The following is a 20,733-nucleotide window of genomic DNA, read 5'->3' as shown; positions in this document are numbered from 1 at the left end:
GATCTTTGGTCCATTCCATATTAGCTTCTATTAAGAATTTGTAACTTATAGAATACAAAAAAAGAAAAAAGAAAATGTCTCATGGCACAATGGCATAGTCCACATGTAGACACCAGAGCTACACATCTTTTTATATTAATACTCAGAGCATTTGAAGAACAGGCACAGATATAGACATTAGGTAGGCTACTGGGATGGTTTTAGTAGCCCTCACGATGCTGGGGTTTTGCTAGTGGCAGGCATGAATTTGAGCACCATGTCCCCATGATTTGTTCATTAATGCAGAAAATAGTCCTTGTGTTTTTTTGTTTCTTGGTTTTTTTGTTTGTTTGTTTGGGTTATTTTTTTTTTTTTTTACCATAGGTGAGGCCTTTTCTAACAAGTGAGGGATATGGTAGTAAAGAATGAAAACATAATTCTTGTCCACATGTGACTTAAATTCTAGTCATAGGGACACAGAAGGCAAAACTATGTGTGGTCTGTCAAGTAGTAATAAACAATATGAAAAATAAAATAAGCAGGTGAAGGAGAACTAGCCAAAGAGACTGGAAAGAGGGGGCTGGACCGTGAGGGACAGGAGACTCAGGATGGAACGGTGTTCCCTCGGGTGGGAAGTCTCTCAAGAAGGAGGGACAACTGTTTCCAAGGCTGCTGATGGGCCGGGCAGCTGGGCACTGAGGACGGGACATTGGGCTTGATGATGTGGAAGTAGACCAGTGACCCCAACAGGAGCTATCTCCTGGAGGGTACAGAGGAAAGCCAAATTCGTTTGAGTTCAAGAGAGAATGGGAGGCGAGGGAGGAGAGGCAGAGGACCCAGGAAGCTCTTCTGTGGGTGTTTTGCCGAAAGGAGTGCTGAGGAAGGGGGGGAAGAGGCGGGCCATGGGAGAGAATCTGATGTGATAGGAAGAAGTCATGGTTGGAAGTGATCTGGTCCATCAGGAAACTGATGATGGGGAAGGGAGCAGACAAGTCTGGAGGGATGCCCTTTAGTGGTTGAGAAGGGTGGATTGGTCTAGGACAGATTTAGACATTCGTGTCACTAAATTTTTAGCGTGCGCGCGCGCACACACACACACACACACACACACACACACACACACACACATAAAGTCTACCGGAAAGTTTTGTCCATTTTTGGAATAAAACAAAATACAAATTTTTCTTACCATCAATAAACTTTATTAAATAATATAATTGCCATTATTTTAATGATTTCTTGCCAGAATGAGGGCAATTTGTATATCCCATTTTCAAAAAATGTTTTATATTTTGATGAGAAAAATTAAACCAGTGCTTGTTCGATATCTTCTTCATTTTTGAATTTTTTGCCCTTCAAAAAATTTTGTAAGGACAAAAACAAGTGATAGTCAGTATTATTCCTTCACCAAAAACTTTCAATAAACTTCTACATGCTTCTGTAGCATTTCTTCCTTGTTGAAATTTGTAAAAATTACAGTGGCGTAAATGAACTTTATCAGTAGCCATGGGTACACTATTGCTTCACACATAAGACTAAGGTGAATCAACTTTGTTTTAGTTAATTTGCTACGTCAGTATGTATACATTAAGTGATAAAAATAGAGAGGCACACATGCGCCAAATAAACATGTGCTTACGTGTTGAAACTTGTTGTGATAGAAACAGACAGAACTTTCCGGTAGACCTTAGGTATATGCATGTATTTTTGTGTTTATTTATATACTACTCTAATAGCATTGAAAATACATAGAGAACTTTAACCAAATCTTTGGAGAAAAGAAAAGTCTATATATAAAAGGCCTGGTATTTTCTTTCCAGACCCCGAGGTAGTCTCACACACGGTGACTCTGAAGGGTATACACCTCCACTTGGGCTTCTTTCTTACCATTAGAGAGTGTCACGCTGTGACGCTGACTCATCAGTCAATCAGCAGTTGGAAGGAGAGTGCTTGGTTCTTTTAGATTTGAGAATCTGAGTATTCCCTCCTCTTGTTTTCTGTCTAGAGAAGTATTTTGACCTTAGCAACCCCTTAGGAAGAGCAATGACTAAATGTGACAGTTGAGATGACTTAGTTAAAAGATCTAATTCATAGGAAATGTCACTACAGGTTACTTTTGTCACAGGTTATGTCATAAAATGCAAATAATGCCCAGAGAGAACAACAACCACATTTTTACTTTTATTTGTTGACATGGGGTTGCCTTTGAAGTGTAGGTCATTGCCATGGCTTTCTTGAATCTACAGCTGAAGGACAAAGTGTACATCTCATCATAGGTGTGCAACTAAAACCATGCACCTCTTGATAGGAAGGGTGAGAAGTGGTTTCTACCCCCCCCCCATAGTTTCTGTGGAAAAAAAAAAAGAAATGCATTGGCCAGCTAATGGGCCAACTACACAGGTGCCCCCAAGTTGCAGCAATTGAAGAGTATAAATGGCACTAGAGCTTTTCCTGGAAGGCATTGTCCTCTGGAAAATATTTTTTTGCTACTTGTGAGGCTGGAATTACTGGCACGAGAACACTGTCCTGCATGTGGCTAATATGTGGTGATTAAACAATGGCATCCTGTAGGTCTTTAGGGTGGTCCAGAGAGTCCTTCCCACAGCCCTGCTGTAAGTCCCGTTGTGCATGGATACCTTCAGGTCTGTCAGAACCACTCCCCTGTCCAGTCATCTCATTCACAGGGTGTAGATCTCTTTCTTAAAGAGACCAGAAGCCCCTCCTAGATCAGCCTCTCCATCGCCATTGGTGGCCTCAGGCTCCACAGCTCCACACAGGAGCCCTCCTTCTCCCGACGGCTTGGGAAGTAGGTTCCCTGGGTGGCCCTTTTGTGGGAAGCAGCAACAGAAAGAGCAACTACCAGGAGGAGGACCAACAACAAGGCCACCGTCACCGAGCCAATGGCCATGAAAATGTCCATGGTCAAGCCGTCTGCCACCTGCAAATATGGAAAGAATGGTGATTATTCAACAGGGCCAAGGGGCAGGTCTGGGGCAAAGGGGTTGCCCTGGGGTGAATGCAAGGGAAGCAGGTGCCACCCAATCTGGTACAAAGGCCAGGGTAGTAAAGGAAGTTCAATTTGCTTCTTCCCAGATCTCATGAACATGAAGAAAGACTTAGCACTTAAGGTCTAGTGTCAGAAAGTGCAGCACGGCCTGGCCAGGTAGCTCAGTTGGTTATAGATACACCAAGGTTACAAGTCTCATTCCCGGAATCAACCAATGAATGCATGAAGTGTCCTAAGTGACCACCTGAATCGGGGCATCATTGACTGGGACCGTACCTTAAGAAGAGAAGCTGTTTGGTGTCGGAAGACTATGCATTCTGTTTGGGAAAAGCTAGTTTGGGGGCCTGAAAAGCATTCAGGCCTGTAGAAATAATTCCTCTCCCCTCTCCACTTTCATATTACTATAAAAAAAATTCTGCATCATCGCCACTTTTTATCCCCCACTTACCAGAACTTTAGGAGTAAAGCATATAGAACTTCAGAAAACTTAGTACTTTTTGAGGGGAAAAAAAAACAAAACAAAACAGCTAATTTCAACTGGAGAGCCAGTTCTCTGGCCATAGTCTGTGGCTGCCATTCTGTGAGTAATTACATCTTTTATTTGGAAGGAGAACTGTGGGTTGGGAAATGTTGAGAGAGCCATCGACTTGGCCTTGAAAGGTCAAAGGTCTGGACAGATGGAACCCGACCAGCAAAGCCCTTGGTGCTATCTGGGGGCCTTTTAAGAATGTACTCTCATTACTAATTGTTGACTTAATCATCTGCCCAGTGAACTGTCGTCTTGAGAGTCAACGGCTGCTCTCTGGATGAGTGTTTTGGGAGTGTCCACCCCCCACGCAGAGAAGAAGGAAGCTACTCGGTGTGCCTCTTGCTTTCTGAACTTTTCTGGACTCTTCTCATGCGGCCTGAGAATGATTAGGCTGGGGAACCTACAGCCACCCTGACCCTCTCATCTGCTGCTTTGAATCGAAATAGGGGGAAGGAACTGGGAGAGTGATTCTGAGACAACCTCCCCGCCCCAGATCCACAATTCTGGCAGAACCAGAGAGCCTGTGTGCTTTACATCCCTTTGTGAGCTGTGATGAACCAAGATTCTTATGTGTAGAGGCTCCATGGTTCTCAGAAGTGTGGTCAGGATGAAAGAGCAAATTCAAGACCCGAGATGCGGCCCTTCTCTGCCTCCCCTGGCCAAAGCGAGGTGGTGGTCATGATTATAAGAATTAGTGATTAATGAAGAAATAAAAGATATGTTTTTTCAGAAGCCGACTATAGTATTTATCTTCCATCAGTATATATCTAAAGCAAAATGAGGGCATCGTTTTAACTTTTCTCCCAGAATTTTTTTAAAAAATACAGTGAGAACTTTTCTGTGTTTAAGGCCAAGGACAGCAGTCCGGCGACTTCATCTTGGTGCAGGCAGTCTTCGATGTGCTGGATTGCAGGAACCTCAACCCAGACCCAAGTCCACGAACTGTCTTCTTTGTGAACAGACATTTCCATAGAAGTACTGGACACGTGCTGGAACTCGGTTTTTAAAATTCCTATGTGGCAGCAGCCCATGTTCAATCAGAAAGACACTGTCCACTGTGCAGGTTTTGGGCAGCAGCGTTGGGTCTTGGACATAAGAGAGTCTAAGGCATAGTGATTGACTTTGAGAAAGTAACTCCTTTCTGGCAGTGCCTGGGGGTTGGGGTGGCTACGTGAACAACCACAGCTCCATGGAAAGGTGCTATGTCAGAGGTGCGGATGGAGGGGAGGAAGGATAGAGGGAGGTGAGCTTCGTGACATACCTTAATTTTCTCCAAGGGAGTTACTGGGAGAATGAGGTCAGGAGAGGTGTTTAAGGCAGAAGGAGACGCTGTGATTGGGGGAAAGGAGGAGAAGGAGAGACCTGTCTCTGTTGCTGGGACGTTGCCTCCTGCCTGAGGACTTTTATGGGGGGAGGGGTCCATGCTTAGGGCTGCAAATGCAGCAGTAGAATGGGAAATAGCAGCTCCCTTGTCAGGGGAGCATGTCCTCAACCCTGGGAAGGGACTCACCGGATGCTGTTTCAGGAAGCTGGGCCCCCTTCCTCCCTGAAGGGGACCAGCACTGCAGGGTCTCTCCTAGTCCATGGAACCTAAACCCCTTGTCCAAATCACATCAGCTCAGTATTTTCAGCTCTCTGTTTATGTGCCAAGCACTTTCTGCTACCCAGGACACAAGAGGATGTGAATTTCTCTGTGCTCCATCTCTGCCCTAGTCGATAGATTTTAGAATGTGATGGCTAAATAGCCCAGCTGGTTTTAAACATCATTTTGAAAGCGGGAGAATTTCAGACTGGTGCAGCCATTGTGGAAAACAGTATGGAGATTCCTCAAAAAACTAAAAATCGAACTGCCTTTTGACCCAGCTATACCACTGTTAGGAATATACCCCAAGAACACCACAGAACAGCTCCAAAAGGAGAAATGCACCCCCATATTTGTGGCAGCATTGTTCACAATAGCGAAGACCTGGAAACAGCCCAAGTGTCTGTCAGAGGACGAGTGGATAAAAAAGCTTTGGTACATATATACTATGGAATACTACTCAGCCATAAGAAATGATGACATTGGATCATTTACAATAACATGGATGGACCTTGATAACATTATATGGAGTGAAATAAGTAAATCAGAAAAAAAACTAAGAACTATATGAATCCATACATAGATGGGACATAAAAATGAGACTCAGAGACATGAACAAGAATGTGATGGCAACAGGGGTGGGGGGGTGGGGGGAGGGAGGATGGGGCAAGGAAGGAGAGAGGGGTTGGGGGAGGGGAAGGGCACAAAGAAAACCAGATAGAAGGTGACAGAAGACAATTTGGCTTTGGGGGAGGGGTATACAGCGCAATCAAATGTCAAAATAATCTGGAAATGTTTTCTTTCAACATATGTACCCTGATTTATCAATGTCACTGCATTAAATTTAATAAATTAAAAAAAAAGAAAGCGGGAGAATTTCAGGGAACGTGTTAAAAGGGCAAGGGGGGGGGTGGGACAAGATGGCGCTGGAGTAGGCGGACGTACCAACATCTACTGCCCAGAACCAAAGTGGATTACAAACTAATTTTATGAACTATCATCTGGAAAAACCAACTTTGGACTAAACTAAGAGGACTCTTCAACCAAGGAACGCTGAAGAAGCCACACTGAGACTGGTAGGAAAAGCGGAAACGGGGAAATGCAGAGAGGGCTGCCCAGCTCCCTGGAGTGAACGGCAGCAGGGAGAGACTCGCGTGGTGGAAAGTGAGTTTAGCAGAGGGGGAAGGGTCCTGAGCCCCAGGAACAAAGCCCCAGCCTGCAGCCCCAGAGCCCAGAAGAGGCATAAGGACAGTATTTAGCTGGAAACAAGTCGGGATACAGTTTTTGAGAAAGAGTCTGATTTCTCAGACCCAGGATCCTTCTTAAAGGGACCGCGCAGAACATCTCTCTCATAACCACCCACCCGGGGCTCCTGGGGACGGGGGGGGGGGGTGGAGAGGAGAGGACCAGAGTAACAAGAAGAGAGTGTAATCTAGGAGGCACAGGGAGAAGCATTTTGGGAGATAGCCACCCTAACCCCTGGGACGAGTCACTCCCTAAAGCTGAAGTGAATATTTCCCCCGGAAACAGCAATACCAGCAAAGGGAAGCAGGAGAGAAGCCAAATACGCTCCTCCGTGGCATTCAGAGCAGAGTCGCATAGAAGGAGGGAGCTTATGGGTCTACAGTAGTGAGTCTTAGGGTCCGAGCTGCAACACCCCCACCCACACAGCTGAGGGCGCGCCAGAGGGTGGGCGGCAGTGGGAGACAAAGCACAGTTCTGCTGGCAGGGGCGGAAGCCAGCTGGCCACCACTCGGCTCAGGTGTGAGCTCAATCTTGCCCGGCTGCGGAGAAGGGGCGTGCAAAAGCGGTCAAGCTCAGCTGCCGGCAGCCTGTAATCCAGCCTGCGGGGGGGGGGGGGGGGGGGGGCGGAAAAGGGCGGGAACTCCGGAAAGGGTGGAGACCAACCCCTGAGCAAGGGCAGAGGAGCACAGCCTTGCCCCACCCATGCAACCCAGGCTTGCAGTCTGACTTGGTAGCCGGCTCCTCCCACGGGGGTGGAGCCAAAAGCCCAGAAGAGGCGGAGTTCTACTACTGAGCTGAGCTTGGAAATGCAGTCCTGCCCGGCGGTAGAGCCAAGGTCAGCAACTGTTCCTTGAGTGGGCTCCTCTTAAAGGGCAGGGCGAAAGCCCGGAAACAGGCGGAGACCCGCAGCTGAGCAAAGGTGCTCGCCAGTGCCCTCGGGACCGAGCATAACGTCACAACGGGGGCGGGGCAAAGGCCAAGGCCACCAATGCTTGTGCACCCGAGCACGTGATCACAGCCACTCCCGTGAAGAGAAAATGCAGAGGCAGAGAAATACAACACAAATAAACCAAGAGAAATCCCCAGAAAAGGACCTAAGTGAATCAGATATAACCAAATTACCAGATGCAGAGTTTAAAATAATGATTGTTAGGATGCTCAAAGATATCAGAACAACCATAGATGGCCATTATGAAAACCTAAATAAAGAGATAACAAATATAAAAAAGGACATTGAAATAATAAAAAAGAGTCAGAAATGACAAATACAATATCTGAAATAAAGAATACAATGGAAGGAATTAAAAGCAGGATGGATGAAGCAGAGAATCAAATCAGTGAGTTAGAGGACACAATAAATAAAGGCATGGAAGCAGAGCAGAAAAAAGAAAAGAGACTCAAAAAGTCTGAGGAAACTCTAAGAGAGCTCTGTGACAACATGAAGAGAAATAACATCCGCATCATAGGGGTTCCTGAAGAAGAAGAGAAAGAACAAGGGATAGAGACTTTGTTCAAACATATTATAGCGGAAAACTTCCCCCAATTAAGGCAGGAAAACATTACACATGTTCAGGAAGCACAGAGAACTCCATTAAGGAGAAACCCAAAGAAACCAACACCAAGACACATCATAATTAAAATACCAAAGCTAAATGATAAAGAGAAAATATTAAAAGCTGCAAGAGAAAAAAAGACTATCACCTACAAAGGAGCCCCCATAAGGATGACTTCTGACTTCTCAACAGAAACACTGGAGGCCAGAAGGGAATGGCAAGAAATATTCAAAGTAATGCAGAACAAGAACCTACAACCAAGACTACTTTATCCAGCAAGGCTATCATGTAAAATTGAAGGAGAAATAAAAAGCTTTACAGACAAAAAAAAAAAAAACTCAAGGAATTCACTGCAACCAAACCAAGGCTGCAAGAAATGCTAAGGGACCTGTTGTAAACAGATCAAAGGAAAAAAAGAATATAGCAAAAGAGGAATACAGTTTCAAAGAAAAAAAATCGCAATAAACAATTACATATCAGTAATAACCTTAAATGTTAATGGATTAAATGATCCGATCAAGAGACATAGGGTAGCTGCATGGATAAGAAAACAGGACCCATACATATGCTGTCTACAAGAGACACACCTTAAATCAAAAGATGCACACAGACTGAAGATAAAAGGATGAAAAAAATATTTCACGCAAATGGAAATGAAAAAAAAGCTGGGGTAGCAATACTTATGTCAGACAAAATGGACTTTAAAACCAAGACCATAGTTAGAGATAAAGAAGGTCACTACATAATGATAAAGGGAGAAATCCAAAAGGAAGATATAACCATTATAATTATCTACGCACCTAATATAGGAGCACCTAAATATATAAAGCAGACTTTGATGGACTCAAAGGGCGAGATCAACAGCAATACTATAATAGTAGGGGATTTCAATACCCCATTAACATCATTAGATAGATCCTCAAGAAAGAAAATCAACAAAGAAACAGCAGACTTAAAGGACATATTAGATCAACTCGATTTAATAGATATCTTCAGAACCTTTCACCCTAAAACAGCAGAATATACATTCTTTTCAAGCGTTCATGGTACGTTCTCTAGAATAGACCACATGTTAGGGCACAAAAGCGGTCTCAACAAATTTAAGAAGATTGAAATCATATCGAGCACTTTCTCTGATCACAATGGCATTAAACTAGAAATCAACCACAATAGAAAAATTGAAAAACATTCAAACACTTGGAAACTAAATAGCACGTTATTAAATAATGAATGAGTTAACATTGAGATCAAAGAAGAAATTAAAAAATTCCTAGAAACAAACGATAATGAGCATACATCAACTCAAAATTTATGGGACACAGCAAAAGCAGTCCTGAGAGGGAAGTTTATAGCATTACAGGCATACCTCAAGAAGCTAGAAAAAGCCTGACCAGGCGGTGGCGCAGTGGATAGAGAGTCGGACTGGGATGCAGAAGTACCCAGGTTTGAGACCCCAGAGGTCGCGCGCGGGCTCATCTGGCTTGAGCAAAGAGCTCGCCAGCTTGGACCCAAGGTCGCTGGCTCCAGTGGGGGGTTGCTCGGTCTGCTGAAGGCCCGTGGTCAAGGCGCGTGTGAGAGAGCAATCAATGAACAACTAAGAGGTCGCAAGGCGCAACGAGAAACTGATGATTGATGCTTCTCATCTCTCTCTGTTCCTGTCTGTCTGTCCCTGTCTATCTCTGCCTCTAAAAAAAAAAAAAAAAAAAAGAAAACCTTTAAAAAAAAAAAAAAAAGAAGCTAGAAAAAGCTCAAATAAACAACTTAACCCTGCATCTAAAAGAACTAGAAAAAGAACAGCAAGTAAAGCCCAGAGCTAGTAGAAGGAAGGAAATAATAAAGATCAGAGCAGAAATAAATGACACAGAGGCTAAAGAAACAATACGGAGGATCAATGAAACTAGGAGCTGGTTCTTTGAAAAGGTAAACAAGATCGATGAACCTTTAACAAGACTCACCAAGAAAAAAAGAGAGAGGACTCAAATAAATAAAATTAGAAATGAGAGAGGAGAAATAACAACTGACACAACAGAAATACAAAATATTGTAAGAAAATACTATGAAGAACTGTATGCCAAAAAACTAGACAACCTAGATGAAATGGACAAATTCCTTGAATCATATAATCTTCCAAAAATCAATCTGGAAGAATCAGAAAACCTAAACAGACCAATTACAACAAATGAGATTGAAACAGCTATCAAAAAACTCCCAAAAAAGAAAAGTCCTGGGCCTGATGGCTTCACAAGTGAATTCTACCAAATATTCAAAGAAGAACTAACTCCTATCCTTCTCAAGATATCTCAAAAAATTCAAGAGGAAGGAAGACGTCCAAACTCCTTTTATGAGGCGAGCATAATTCTGATTCCAAAACCAGGCAATGACAACACAAAAAAAGAAAATTATAGGCCAATATCCCTGATAAACTTAGATGCAAAAATCCTAAACAAAATATTAGCAAACCGGATCCAGCAATATATGAAAAAAATCATACACCATGATCAAGTGGGATTTATTCTTGGGAGGCAAGGCTGGTACAATATTCGCAAATCAATCAATGTGATTCATCACATAAACAAAAGAAAGGAGAAAAACCACATGATAATTTCAATAGATGCAGAAAAAGCGTTTGATAAAGTTCAGCACCCATTCATGATCAAAACTCTCAGCAAAGTGAGAATATAGGGAACATACCTCAACATGATAAAGGCCATCTATGACAAACCCATAGCCAACATCATACTCAATGGGCAAAAATTAAAAGCAATCCCCTTAAGATCAGGAACAAGGCAGGGGTGCCCCCTTTCACCACTCTTATTCAACATAGTTCTGGAAGTCCTCGCCACAGCAATCAGACAAGAAAAAGAAATAAAAGGCATCCAAATTGGAAAAGAAGTAAAACTATCATTATTTGCAGATGATATGATATTGTATATAGAAAACCCTAAAGTCTCAGTCAAAAATCTACTAGACCTGATAAATGAATTTGGCAAGCTGGCAGGATATAAAATCAATACTCAGAAATCAGAGGCATTTTTATACACTAATAATGAACTGTCAGAAAGAGAAATCAGGGAATCAATCCCCTTTACCATTGCAACCAAAAAAATAAAGTACCTAGGAATAAATCTAACCAAGGAGATTAAAGACTTGTACTCGGAAAATTATAAAACATTGATAAAAGAAATCAGGGAAGATACGAATAAGTGGAAGCATATACCGTGCTCATGGTTAGGAAGAATAAACATCATTAAAATGTCTATATTACCCAAAGCAATTTATAAATTCAATGCAATACCGATTAAAATACTGATGACTTACTTCAAAGATATAGAACACATATTCCAAAAATTTATATGGAACCAAAAGAGAACACGAAGAGCCTCAGCAATCTTGAAAAGGAAGAATAAAGCGGGAGGTATCACACTTCCAGATATCAAGTTATAAGGCCATTGTACTCCAAACAGCATGGTACTGGCATAAGAACAGGCACATAGATCAATGGAACAGAACAGAGAACTCAGAAATAAACACACAGTTCTATGGACAACTGATATTTGACAAAGGAGGTAAAGACAGCCTCTTCAACAAATGGTGTTGGGAAAATTGGACAGCTACCTGCAAAAAAAATGAAACTAGACCACCAACTTACACCACTGACAAAAATAAACTCAAAATGGATAAAAGACTTGAATGTAAGCCGTGAAACCATAAGCATCTTAGAAGAAAACATAGGCAGTAAGCTCTCTGACATCTCTTGCAGCAATATATTTGCTAATTTGTTTCCACAGGCAAGTGAAATAAAAGACAGGATCAACAAATGGGACTTTATCAAACTAAAAGCTTCTGCATAGCTAAAGACAATAAGAACAGAATAAAAAGACAAACTACACAATGGGAGAATATATTTGACATTGCATCTGATAAGGGGTTAATAACCAAAATTTATAAAGAACTTGTAAAACTTAATACCAGGAAGACAAACAATTCAATCCAAAAATGGGTAAAAGAAATGAATAGACACTTCTCCAAAGAGGACACACAGATGGCCAATAGGCATATGAAAAAATGTTCAACATCACTAATGATTAGAGAAATGCAAATTAAAACCACAATGAGATATCACCTCACACCAGTCAGAATGGCGCTCATCAATAAAACAACACAGAATAAGTGCTGGCGAGGATGTGGAGAAAAGGGAACCCTCCTGCACTGCTGGTGGGAATGCAGACTGGTGCAGCCATTGTGGAAAACAGTATGGAGATTCCTCAAGAAATTAAAAATTGAACTTCCTTTTGACCCAGCTATACCACTGATAGGAATATACCCCAAGAACACCATAGCACTGTTTGAAAAGAAGAAATGCACCCCCATGTTTATGGCAGCATTGTTCACAATAGCAAAGATCTGGATACAGCCCAAGTGTCCATCAGAGGACAAGTGGATTAAAAAGCTTTGGTATATATATATATATATATATATATATATATATATATATATACACACACACACACACACACACACACACACACACACACACACATACACACACACACACACACACTATGGAATACTACTCAGCCATAAGAAATGATGACATAGGATCTTTTACAGCAACATGGATGGGCCTTGATAACATTATACTGAGCGAAAGAAGTAAATCAGAAAAAACTAAGAACTATATGATTCCATACATAGGTGGGACATAAAGATGAGACTCAGAAACATGGACAACAGTGTTGGGGGTACAGGGTGGGGGGAGGAGAGGGAGGGGGTTGGGGGAGGGGAGGGGCACAAAGAGCATGGCTTTTCAGCATTTGCCATATTCCCCCTTTAATCTATAGACAGCAAATATTTACTTATGGTGTTTCCACTATAAAGACTGCTGTCTTAGGGACAAATGCTGATGAACTATTTCAGCAGTTCCTCCTTCTTCAAAGACTTATATGTCAACATAGAGCTCCATGTTTCATAGGACATACTCAAGCTCACTCTATGCTCCCTGGAGCTTTAACACAAGGGAATGCCCTTTTTTTGGGGGGGTGTATTTTTTCTTTTGTTTATTTATTTTTTGTATTTTTCTGAGGATGGAAATGGGGAGGTAGTCAGACAGACTCCCGCATGCGCCTGACCGGGATCCACCTGGCATGCCTACCAGGGGGGAATGCTCTGCCCATCTGGGGTGCTGCTCTGTTACAACCAGAGCCATTCTAGCGACTGGGGCGGAGGCCATGGGGCCATCCTTAGTGCCCGGGGTGGCTTTGCTCCGGTAGAGCCTTGGCTGCGGGATGGGAAGTGAGAGACGGAGAGGAGGGAGAGGGGGAGGGGTGGAGAAGTAGATGGGCGCTTCTCCTGTGTGCTCTGGCCAGGAATCGAACCAAGGAATCATGCACGCCAGGCCAATGACTCCTACGGGTCTACCATATCATGCTTTTTACTTAAAAAATTTTTTTTTACATTTCTTTTGAAGGCTGATGAACAGGAGACACCAAATCTTTTTTGCCTGCAAACTACTACCTTCTTTATTAGATCCAGCTAATAACACTATTTTGTCTTATTCCAAATAGCTCCAGATATATGGAAAAGATTTATATAGGCGGATGGGGATCCTCAAACCCCTCAGCGAGATCTTCTGAGCATGGCTTTTAAGATACCTAGAGGCAGAAAAAGCCCAATAGAGCTCAGGGGAACTACCAGCTTTTAGGATACACCCTTAAAGGCTCCAACGCTCCAAAGGGGTCTCATAGGATGCCATCTGGGTCCTGCTTCAATAGTGGAAAGGAAGGTCATTGAGCTAAAGCCAGCCAAGCTTACATGCCTCTGCTGTGAGGAAACAGGGACACTGGAAGGTAGGCTTCCCCCTCGCTCCTCTAAGAGAGGGTTCAGTCTCTTCCAGCCCTGCTCCAGCCACCCATGACCTAATCTTGCCCATAAAGCTGGGTTTGCCACTGAAGGCTGAAGGGGCCCAGGGCCTTTGGCCCCATCTATGACACTGTGGACGAGCCTAGGGTATTTCTTCCAAGAAGCAGGTAAACTGATCTCATTGGCACAAGGGCCACTTAACTATGTCTTGCCTGAATAGTCAGGTTTTTTATTCTTCCCTCAAAGATCTCTGTTGTGGGTGTTGATAGTCCTATTTCTGCTGCTTTGCTTAATATATAGTGTTTCCTTTCTCCCTCCTACCTCAATGTCCCACTCATATTTCAGGCTGAGACCTACTCCTAATTTAGAGCTCTCTTTCCCCCTTTTGCCAACTTGTATTATGAATTTACTTTTGCCACCCAGCTTAGTGTATTCCAAAGTTCTCTTTACCATGCCACAGTCGCAGAGCTCCAGGGAAAAGCAACGTGGTCTCAACTCTCCAGGCAGAGGAGAACAGAAGCTCCATATCCACGCATGCTGCAAATGGCTTTTTCTAGTCTACCTGAATCATTACCAGCTAGAAGCAGCGGTCACTGGGACTTGGACATGAGCTGCAAAGTATAGAGTGGTGACAACAATTCCAGTGCCATGTGGACTTTTCCTGTGTGGACTTTTCCTGGACTCCTGCTCCCTGTGACAGCTCCTAACAGACTGAACTGTGGTTGGTTGCATTTTTCAGGGATTTGGCATGGTGATGGGGCCAACTTGGACTTGGTGAACATGTTAAGGACACTACTCTTTTATGGATTCTTGCTGTATTGGTCAAGAGTTTGCTTAAAGGCTTTTAATCACTGTAAAAAAAATAGAAGACTGGATAAAGAAGATGGGGCACATATACACCATGGTATACTATTCACCTAGAAGAAACGATGACATCGGATCACTTACAGCAGAATGGTGGAACCTTGATAACATTATGCGGAGTGAAATAAGCGAATCAGAAAAAACAAGAACTGCAGGAATCCATACATTGGTGGGACATAAAAGCGAGACTAAGAGACATGGACAGGACTGTGATGGTTACAGGGGGTGGGGGGAGGGAAGAGGGGAGAGGGGGAAGGGGAGGGGGAGGGGTACAAAGAAAACTGGATAGAGGGTGACGGAGGACGATCTCTCTTTGGGTGATGGGTATGCAACAGAACTAAATGACTAGATAATCTGGAAATGTTTTCTTTGAATATATGTACCCTGATTTATTGATGTCACCCCATTAAAATAAAAAGTTATTTATAAAAAAAAAAAAGGGCAGGGGACTTTTGAGATGAAATGATAGTAAAGTCACATGACTACTAACAACAAAAAGCAACTGATTGTATCCTGGATTGGAAAAAAAAAATTATTAAGGACATTATATAAGTATAAGTATAGAAGTTAAGGAGATGATACATTTCTTGATACTATTGTCATGGTTTCTGAAGGAAGTCCTTTTTTTAGGAGATACTTGCTGAAATACTTAGTGGCAAAGTGTCTTCATGTCAGCAGCCTACTTTCTAAAGATACAGCAGAAATGTATATATAGAGAGCGGTGAGCAAGTTAGCAAAATGTTAAAAAAGCGTTGGTGAGGCTGGGAGGAAGGGTGGACATGTGTTCATTGGAATATTTTTTGAATTTTTTAGGCTCCAATCCCCCCCAAAAAAGTTGAACCAGTACCATAATATTTTTTTAAATGAGGGTTATTATGAAATCTGTGTATCTTGTTTCTTCCCCTGTCTCTTCCTTGGCTATTCCACACCCTGCTGAGGAGTCCTCTTCCTCTGCACCGTCCTAACTCACTGAGTCTCCGTTCCCAGGATGGTCCCGTCGCCCCTGCTGGTCGCTAAGGGAGTCATGGAACCCTATCCTATGTTAGTTTTCTCACACACTTGACCCTGCCCCTGCCCGACAGTGCCTGGCTCAGCGCCAGGCACATGGTGGGCGTCCATGGATGTTCTCATGACCCCCTGGCATCAGCATTCTGGACCTAGAAACCACGCCTTGGCTCTCTGTGCAGTCGGATGACTTCCTGCTTTCCAGCTCCCTTCAGTTGGTCAGACCTGTTACTAATTTATTCCCGCATTACGCCGTGAAAGCGCGCCGGACCCCTGACATCCTTGTGGCTTATCACATAGCCCTTTGGCAAGTGCACCCCAGTCTGGCCCGTTGTATTTATCGCCCCCAAATCAAAACCACTTGCCAAAGTAATGAAGGCCCATCGGTTTGTGTTGATTTAATCCATGTCAGAGGAGCTTTAGAAGCATAGGAGGATAATTTGACCAGCAAAAGGAAAGCCATAAAAATGATCAAAACAGCCAACAGATACGCTGAGAACACCAAGCTCATTTCACTGAGGATTTATGGCCAACTTATCAGAAAGTTATTTGGTCCAAGTCTACACATTCAAATGAGTCCCACAGTAATTCAGCAGAGATCCCAGCCTCCGAAACAAACAGCCTCCTATAATGAGATACCCCCGTCACCCCTAACTTACAGCATATGTAGTTTAATTTTCAACAGTTGTGAGGCTGCCGTGAGCCCAGCCCCGGAATAACCCGTTCCACTTATCCCTCAGACCTGCATTAAATTACCCAAGCACGAGGGGCCCACAGCACCGTCCCTTCTGACATCAGTGCCTAAGTGTTTATTCATCAAATAGAGCTTAAACGTCTGACATTCCCCCAGATGGCAGCCATGCCAACTCCCGCTGCGTTCCAGCGGAAGCCAATGCCAGATCACCGGGCGCTGTCACAAGCCGTCAGCTGTGCCCCAGCCCGACTCTGGAGGTGGTGTTTTATTGAACAGACCCAAATTGGCTTCCCTACGTGTAAGTGATAAAGCATGGCGTCCAGCCACCATGTAAAATCTATTACTTTAACTTTGACAGCTTGTCATTGCAGTCCTTGTTTCTAGAATCTATGGTGCCATGGACTCTATTCTTATTTTCAAAAGCAAACAGAGAGGTAAAGCCATTTCCACAAGCATTTTATTGACGAATTGTCTCCACCATGCACCTACTCTTAAATAATCTCAGAGGGAGCTGTTTCTTATTGTCACTGTTGGCCAATGTCAAATTATTGACTTCCAACTTCAACGTTGGGGAATACAAAAGACACATGATGTGTCTTAGTGGGACTTAGTGGAACTGTGTCACAGCACAGTCTTCTCTCTAAATAGTTTGAGACTTGGTCTAAGAGAAGGGTTCTGCAGTGCTGAGATGGCTCATATCCTAAGTGAGCCCTTGCTCGAGTCTGCAAGCCAGTGGCAACTCAAACCACCAAAGAGCTTACAGCCACAACAGACACCTTCACATGATTGAAAGTTGATTCCACCAGTGTTTCCTTTAGAGCGGAAAGTTTCTTCAGGAAGTTTGGCTTTCAGATTTCGTACACCATTTGGTAAAAGTCTACATGTTTTAAAGATGGTAGGATTACCCCAAAACCGTATGGTTGACTTGGCTCACAGTCCACCTGAATGACCAAAACACATAGCTAGGGAAAACAGCTACATTTACACACATATTGAGAAATGTGGACTGCTCCTTCTTGGAAGGACAAAAATAAAGTCTAACAGCCTTTCCCTCTTAGTTCAAAAAATATCTGCTGAACGAGCATAGCACTGTCTAGGTATAAATTTAGCTCAGGTTTTAAAAAACAATATAGCAGAGATGGTTGCTTTATCCTTTTGTATCTCTGAGTCTATATACACGTGGTGATTATCATACTCAAAATGTCTGTGTTGTCTTTGGAGATAGTAATTTAGGAGACACTTACCTGAGAAGGGTTGGGACTTAGAGATGCTGAGAGCACTTCCTCTTCCTGATTAGAGGCTCAAAGGATAGGTCCCACTTTAATAAAAGCAGAGTCCCTGTTTCCTACTCAATTCAGGGACGGTATAAGAAGAAATGAGATAATCAAGCTATAGTGTTGAGTTATATATTTTAGTTCTATAATTTGCTATCAACATTCTCAAAATGTCAGCTTTTTCCTGAGTAATCTTTGTGGATGACTGCATTTCCCCTTATTCTGTGTTATAGGGACATTTGGGTTACAGTTGACCCTTCAAGAACATGGGGGCTGAGGGGGGGCAGCCCACAGGCAGTTGAAAATCTGCATATAACTTTGGACTTCCCTCCAAATTTAACTACTAGTAACCTACTGTTGACCTTACTGATGACATAAACAGTTGATGAACACATATCTTGTATGTTATGTGTGTTATATACTGTATTGTTATAATAAAGTAAGCTGGAGAAAAGGTTATTAAGAAAATCATGAGAAAAAGAAAACATCCGTACAGTATTTATTGGAGAAAAAAAAAGAAATCCTTGTATAAGTGGACCCATGCCGTTCAAACCTGTGTTGTTCAGGGTCAACTGCATTTACATTTTCCCCCCTGGATTTTGAGATAATTGCTAAAAGAACATTCCCCTTACTGACTTAAATTATCTGAGACATAGGGAAATTTTGTGTTCCAAACTCCTTAAGAGACTTGGAACCAAGAATTTAAGCTGTAAACCAAACCTCGCCAATTGTGTGGCTCAGTACAACTTCTTTTTCCCACACCCCCAAATAACACTCTTCCCCACCGCCATCACCTTTAGAAAATATTCCCCGTGGGTCTATAACTTTTCTGTTCCATCACCATTTAGACTGCTTGTCCTTGGGGACAGGACTGTGTTAAGAACCTCAGAAAGAAAACCGTAGTTTGTCGTTCTCCTTGAAACTTGAAACACCCCCCCCCCCGTTCTGTTTACAGGGATGGATGCCAATTCCCCAGACGTGCCGAGTGCCCCGGTATCTCTTCAGGACCAGCCTGTCTGCCGGCACAGCACAGAACACACACACACAGCCCCGGCGCTCTGGGCATGAAGAGGAGATGCGTTCGCATTCTGCAGAAGGCACGGGTGTAAAACGAAGTCAGCTGCTGGGAGTGAACCCAGCCAGGAGCAGTGACAACGCAGAACAGAGACCAGAGGCACCACACCACTGTGCTCGGTCCAAGCATGCCTCTGTGGGGGCTTTGCCCATGGAGAAGTCACCTCTGCTTGAGGAGGCATTATCATCCCTAACTGGTTCTGAGAAAGGGTCCTCCATGCAGGGACTTCCTGGTCCTCTTTTAATAAAAGTGATTGCTACTCTTTTTTTTTTTTTTTTTTTAACACATTTTCTTGTCTCAGGGACTTCTAATAAATACATCATTTCTGCTAAAAAAAAAAAAAAATGGCAACGAGGGCATTGATTACACATGTGTTCTCCCGAGGCAGTGAGTCTTTGCCGACTAGTTTGCTCCTGTGATGACATTGCCTGTAATGATACGTTGGGACCAAGAGGGGGTGCGGAGGGAATGGGAAAGGGAATTAAAATCTGGGGACGTGAGGTGTTGCTAGTGTTTTACCTGCAGTCTTGTGCTCATCTCCGCAACCATCCCACGATGGCCAGACGGCCCTTATTTCAAAGACTATTTCAGCATGTTATCTGTGTCAGGAGTCTGTTTCTTGTTTTTGTGTTGTTGGTTTGAGATCCCACATGTGCATGAAATCAGACCATATCTGCCTTTCTGTCTGACTCATTTCACCTAACATAAGACACCAGGTCCACCCATATGGTCGCAAATGGCAAGAATTCATCCTTTGCTATTGCCGAGTCGTAGTTCACTATGTATATCGACCGTGTCTTTAGAGGACAGGAAAGGCGCTTTGAACCCCAACAGTGGCTGTGTTTTCATCTGTTTTATGCATTAAGGTTCCAAATAAAATTTCCTTGGAGAAGGAAAAAACAATAACAACAACAAAAAAAATGATTTAAGCAATCGATCCAAGGTCACACAGCCGGTGAGCAGCGGACCGGGTGTCCACACTGTGAGAGCCTGTTCTGTTCTGCCCAGACGCATCCTCGGTGGGGTGCTCTATCGACGCGACCCCAGGCCGACCCTCCATTTCAGCCGCGTTACCGTTCTTTGACACATTCACACGCTGAGGGGCGAGTAATAATGTTTATCTTCTATTTCACAGCTTCCTATGGATGGTTATTCTGGAACATGCTTTTCCTGTTTATCAATGTATTATTATTATTATTATTATTATTATTATTATTATTATTTTGGACTTTGCATGTAAGAATGAGCTTCAGTGAAGAAGGCCGATGGGGCAGGTGTGTGTGTGGGGGGAGCGGGGGTTAGGATTCAGTTTTCAAGCTCCAGGAAGGAGCCCGGCACACAGTAGGTGTCTTGGAGGTAAGCTGTCTTTGTAAACAGCGCCTGCCTAGAACCCTGGAGGATTCAGCAGGACAACAAAAGCTGGAGACACATCCTTCACAACTTTCACCCCACAGTTGTAAGTAACACCCCAGCATGTCTATCAAGGAATAAAGCAATTAAATGTAGCACCTCTCACCGGGGAGAGGGGGCTCAAATGAGACAGCCATGAGCCCCCACTCCAGTTTCCTTTGTTTTAACACTTCGTTATCAGGCCATCGCGGTTATTAAGAAGTCGCGATTTCTGAGCTTCAGTTATCAGGAAACGAAGTATCCAGTCAACCACAGCACCCTGTTCAGGTGCAGCGCTGAAATCACAGTCCCGGTACTGCTTCCAACTGTAAATATGAACAGCAAAGCCGAGAGAGAGCTCCTCGTTGGCTGCAGGCTTCCTGAGCTCAGCATATATTCCTGGCATTATTTGCTGAGATGCAGATAATTGTACTTCTCATTAACAATTTTTCACTTTTTTTTTAACTCAGTCAGTAGTTTCTTGAATTGATGCCTAAATGAGGGTCAGTGAACATCAGCGCAATTGGACCTTGATGGGAAGATTGAAATGCGTGCGCGCAATTAACGCACATCCACGTCCAAGGAGCGAATCCTCTTGCGATGCATCCTCTACCTGTTCCCAGGATGCACTGGTTCCTCGGCGTCTGACAGAACGAAGGTGCCTATAATGTGTTTAGG

The 20,733-nt window shown here is 43.3% G+C and overlaps 1 protein-coding gene across 1 annotated transcript in view; it reads right to left on the bottom strand.

Moving 5' to 3' along the window:
* Nucleotides 1–2,207: 2,207 nt before the first annotated feature.
* Nucleotides 2,208–20,733, bottom strand: part of CRB1 (crumbs cell polarity complex component 1) — a 99,291-nt gene continuing 80,765 nt past the window's right edge. The window contains exon 12 of the mRNA XM_066238532.1: nt 2,208–2,917. Within this exon, the coding sequence (XP_066094629.1) occupies nt 2,702–2,917 (216 nt within the window). The 3' untranslated portion in view covers nt 2,208–2,701. The remainder of the gene's footprint in view (nt 2,918–20,733) is intronic.

The sequence above is a fragment of the Saccopteryx bilineata genome, chromosome 1 (assembly GCF_036850765.1).
Source record: "Saccopteryx bilineata isolate mSacBil1 chromosome 1, mSacBil1_pri_phased_curated, whole genome shotgun sequence".
Lineage (NCBI taxonomy): Eukaryota > Metazoa > Chordata > Mammalia > Chiroptera > Emballonuridae > Saccopteryx > Saccopteryx bilineata.
This window is presented reverse-complemented; position numbering and strand designations above follow the sequence as displayed.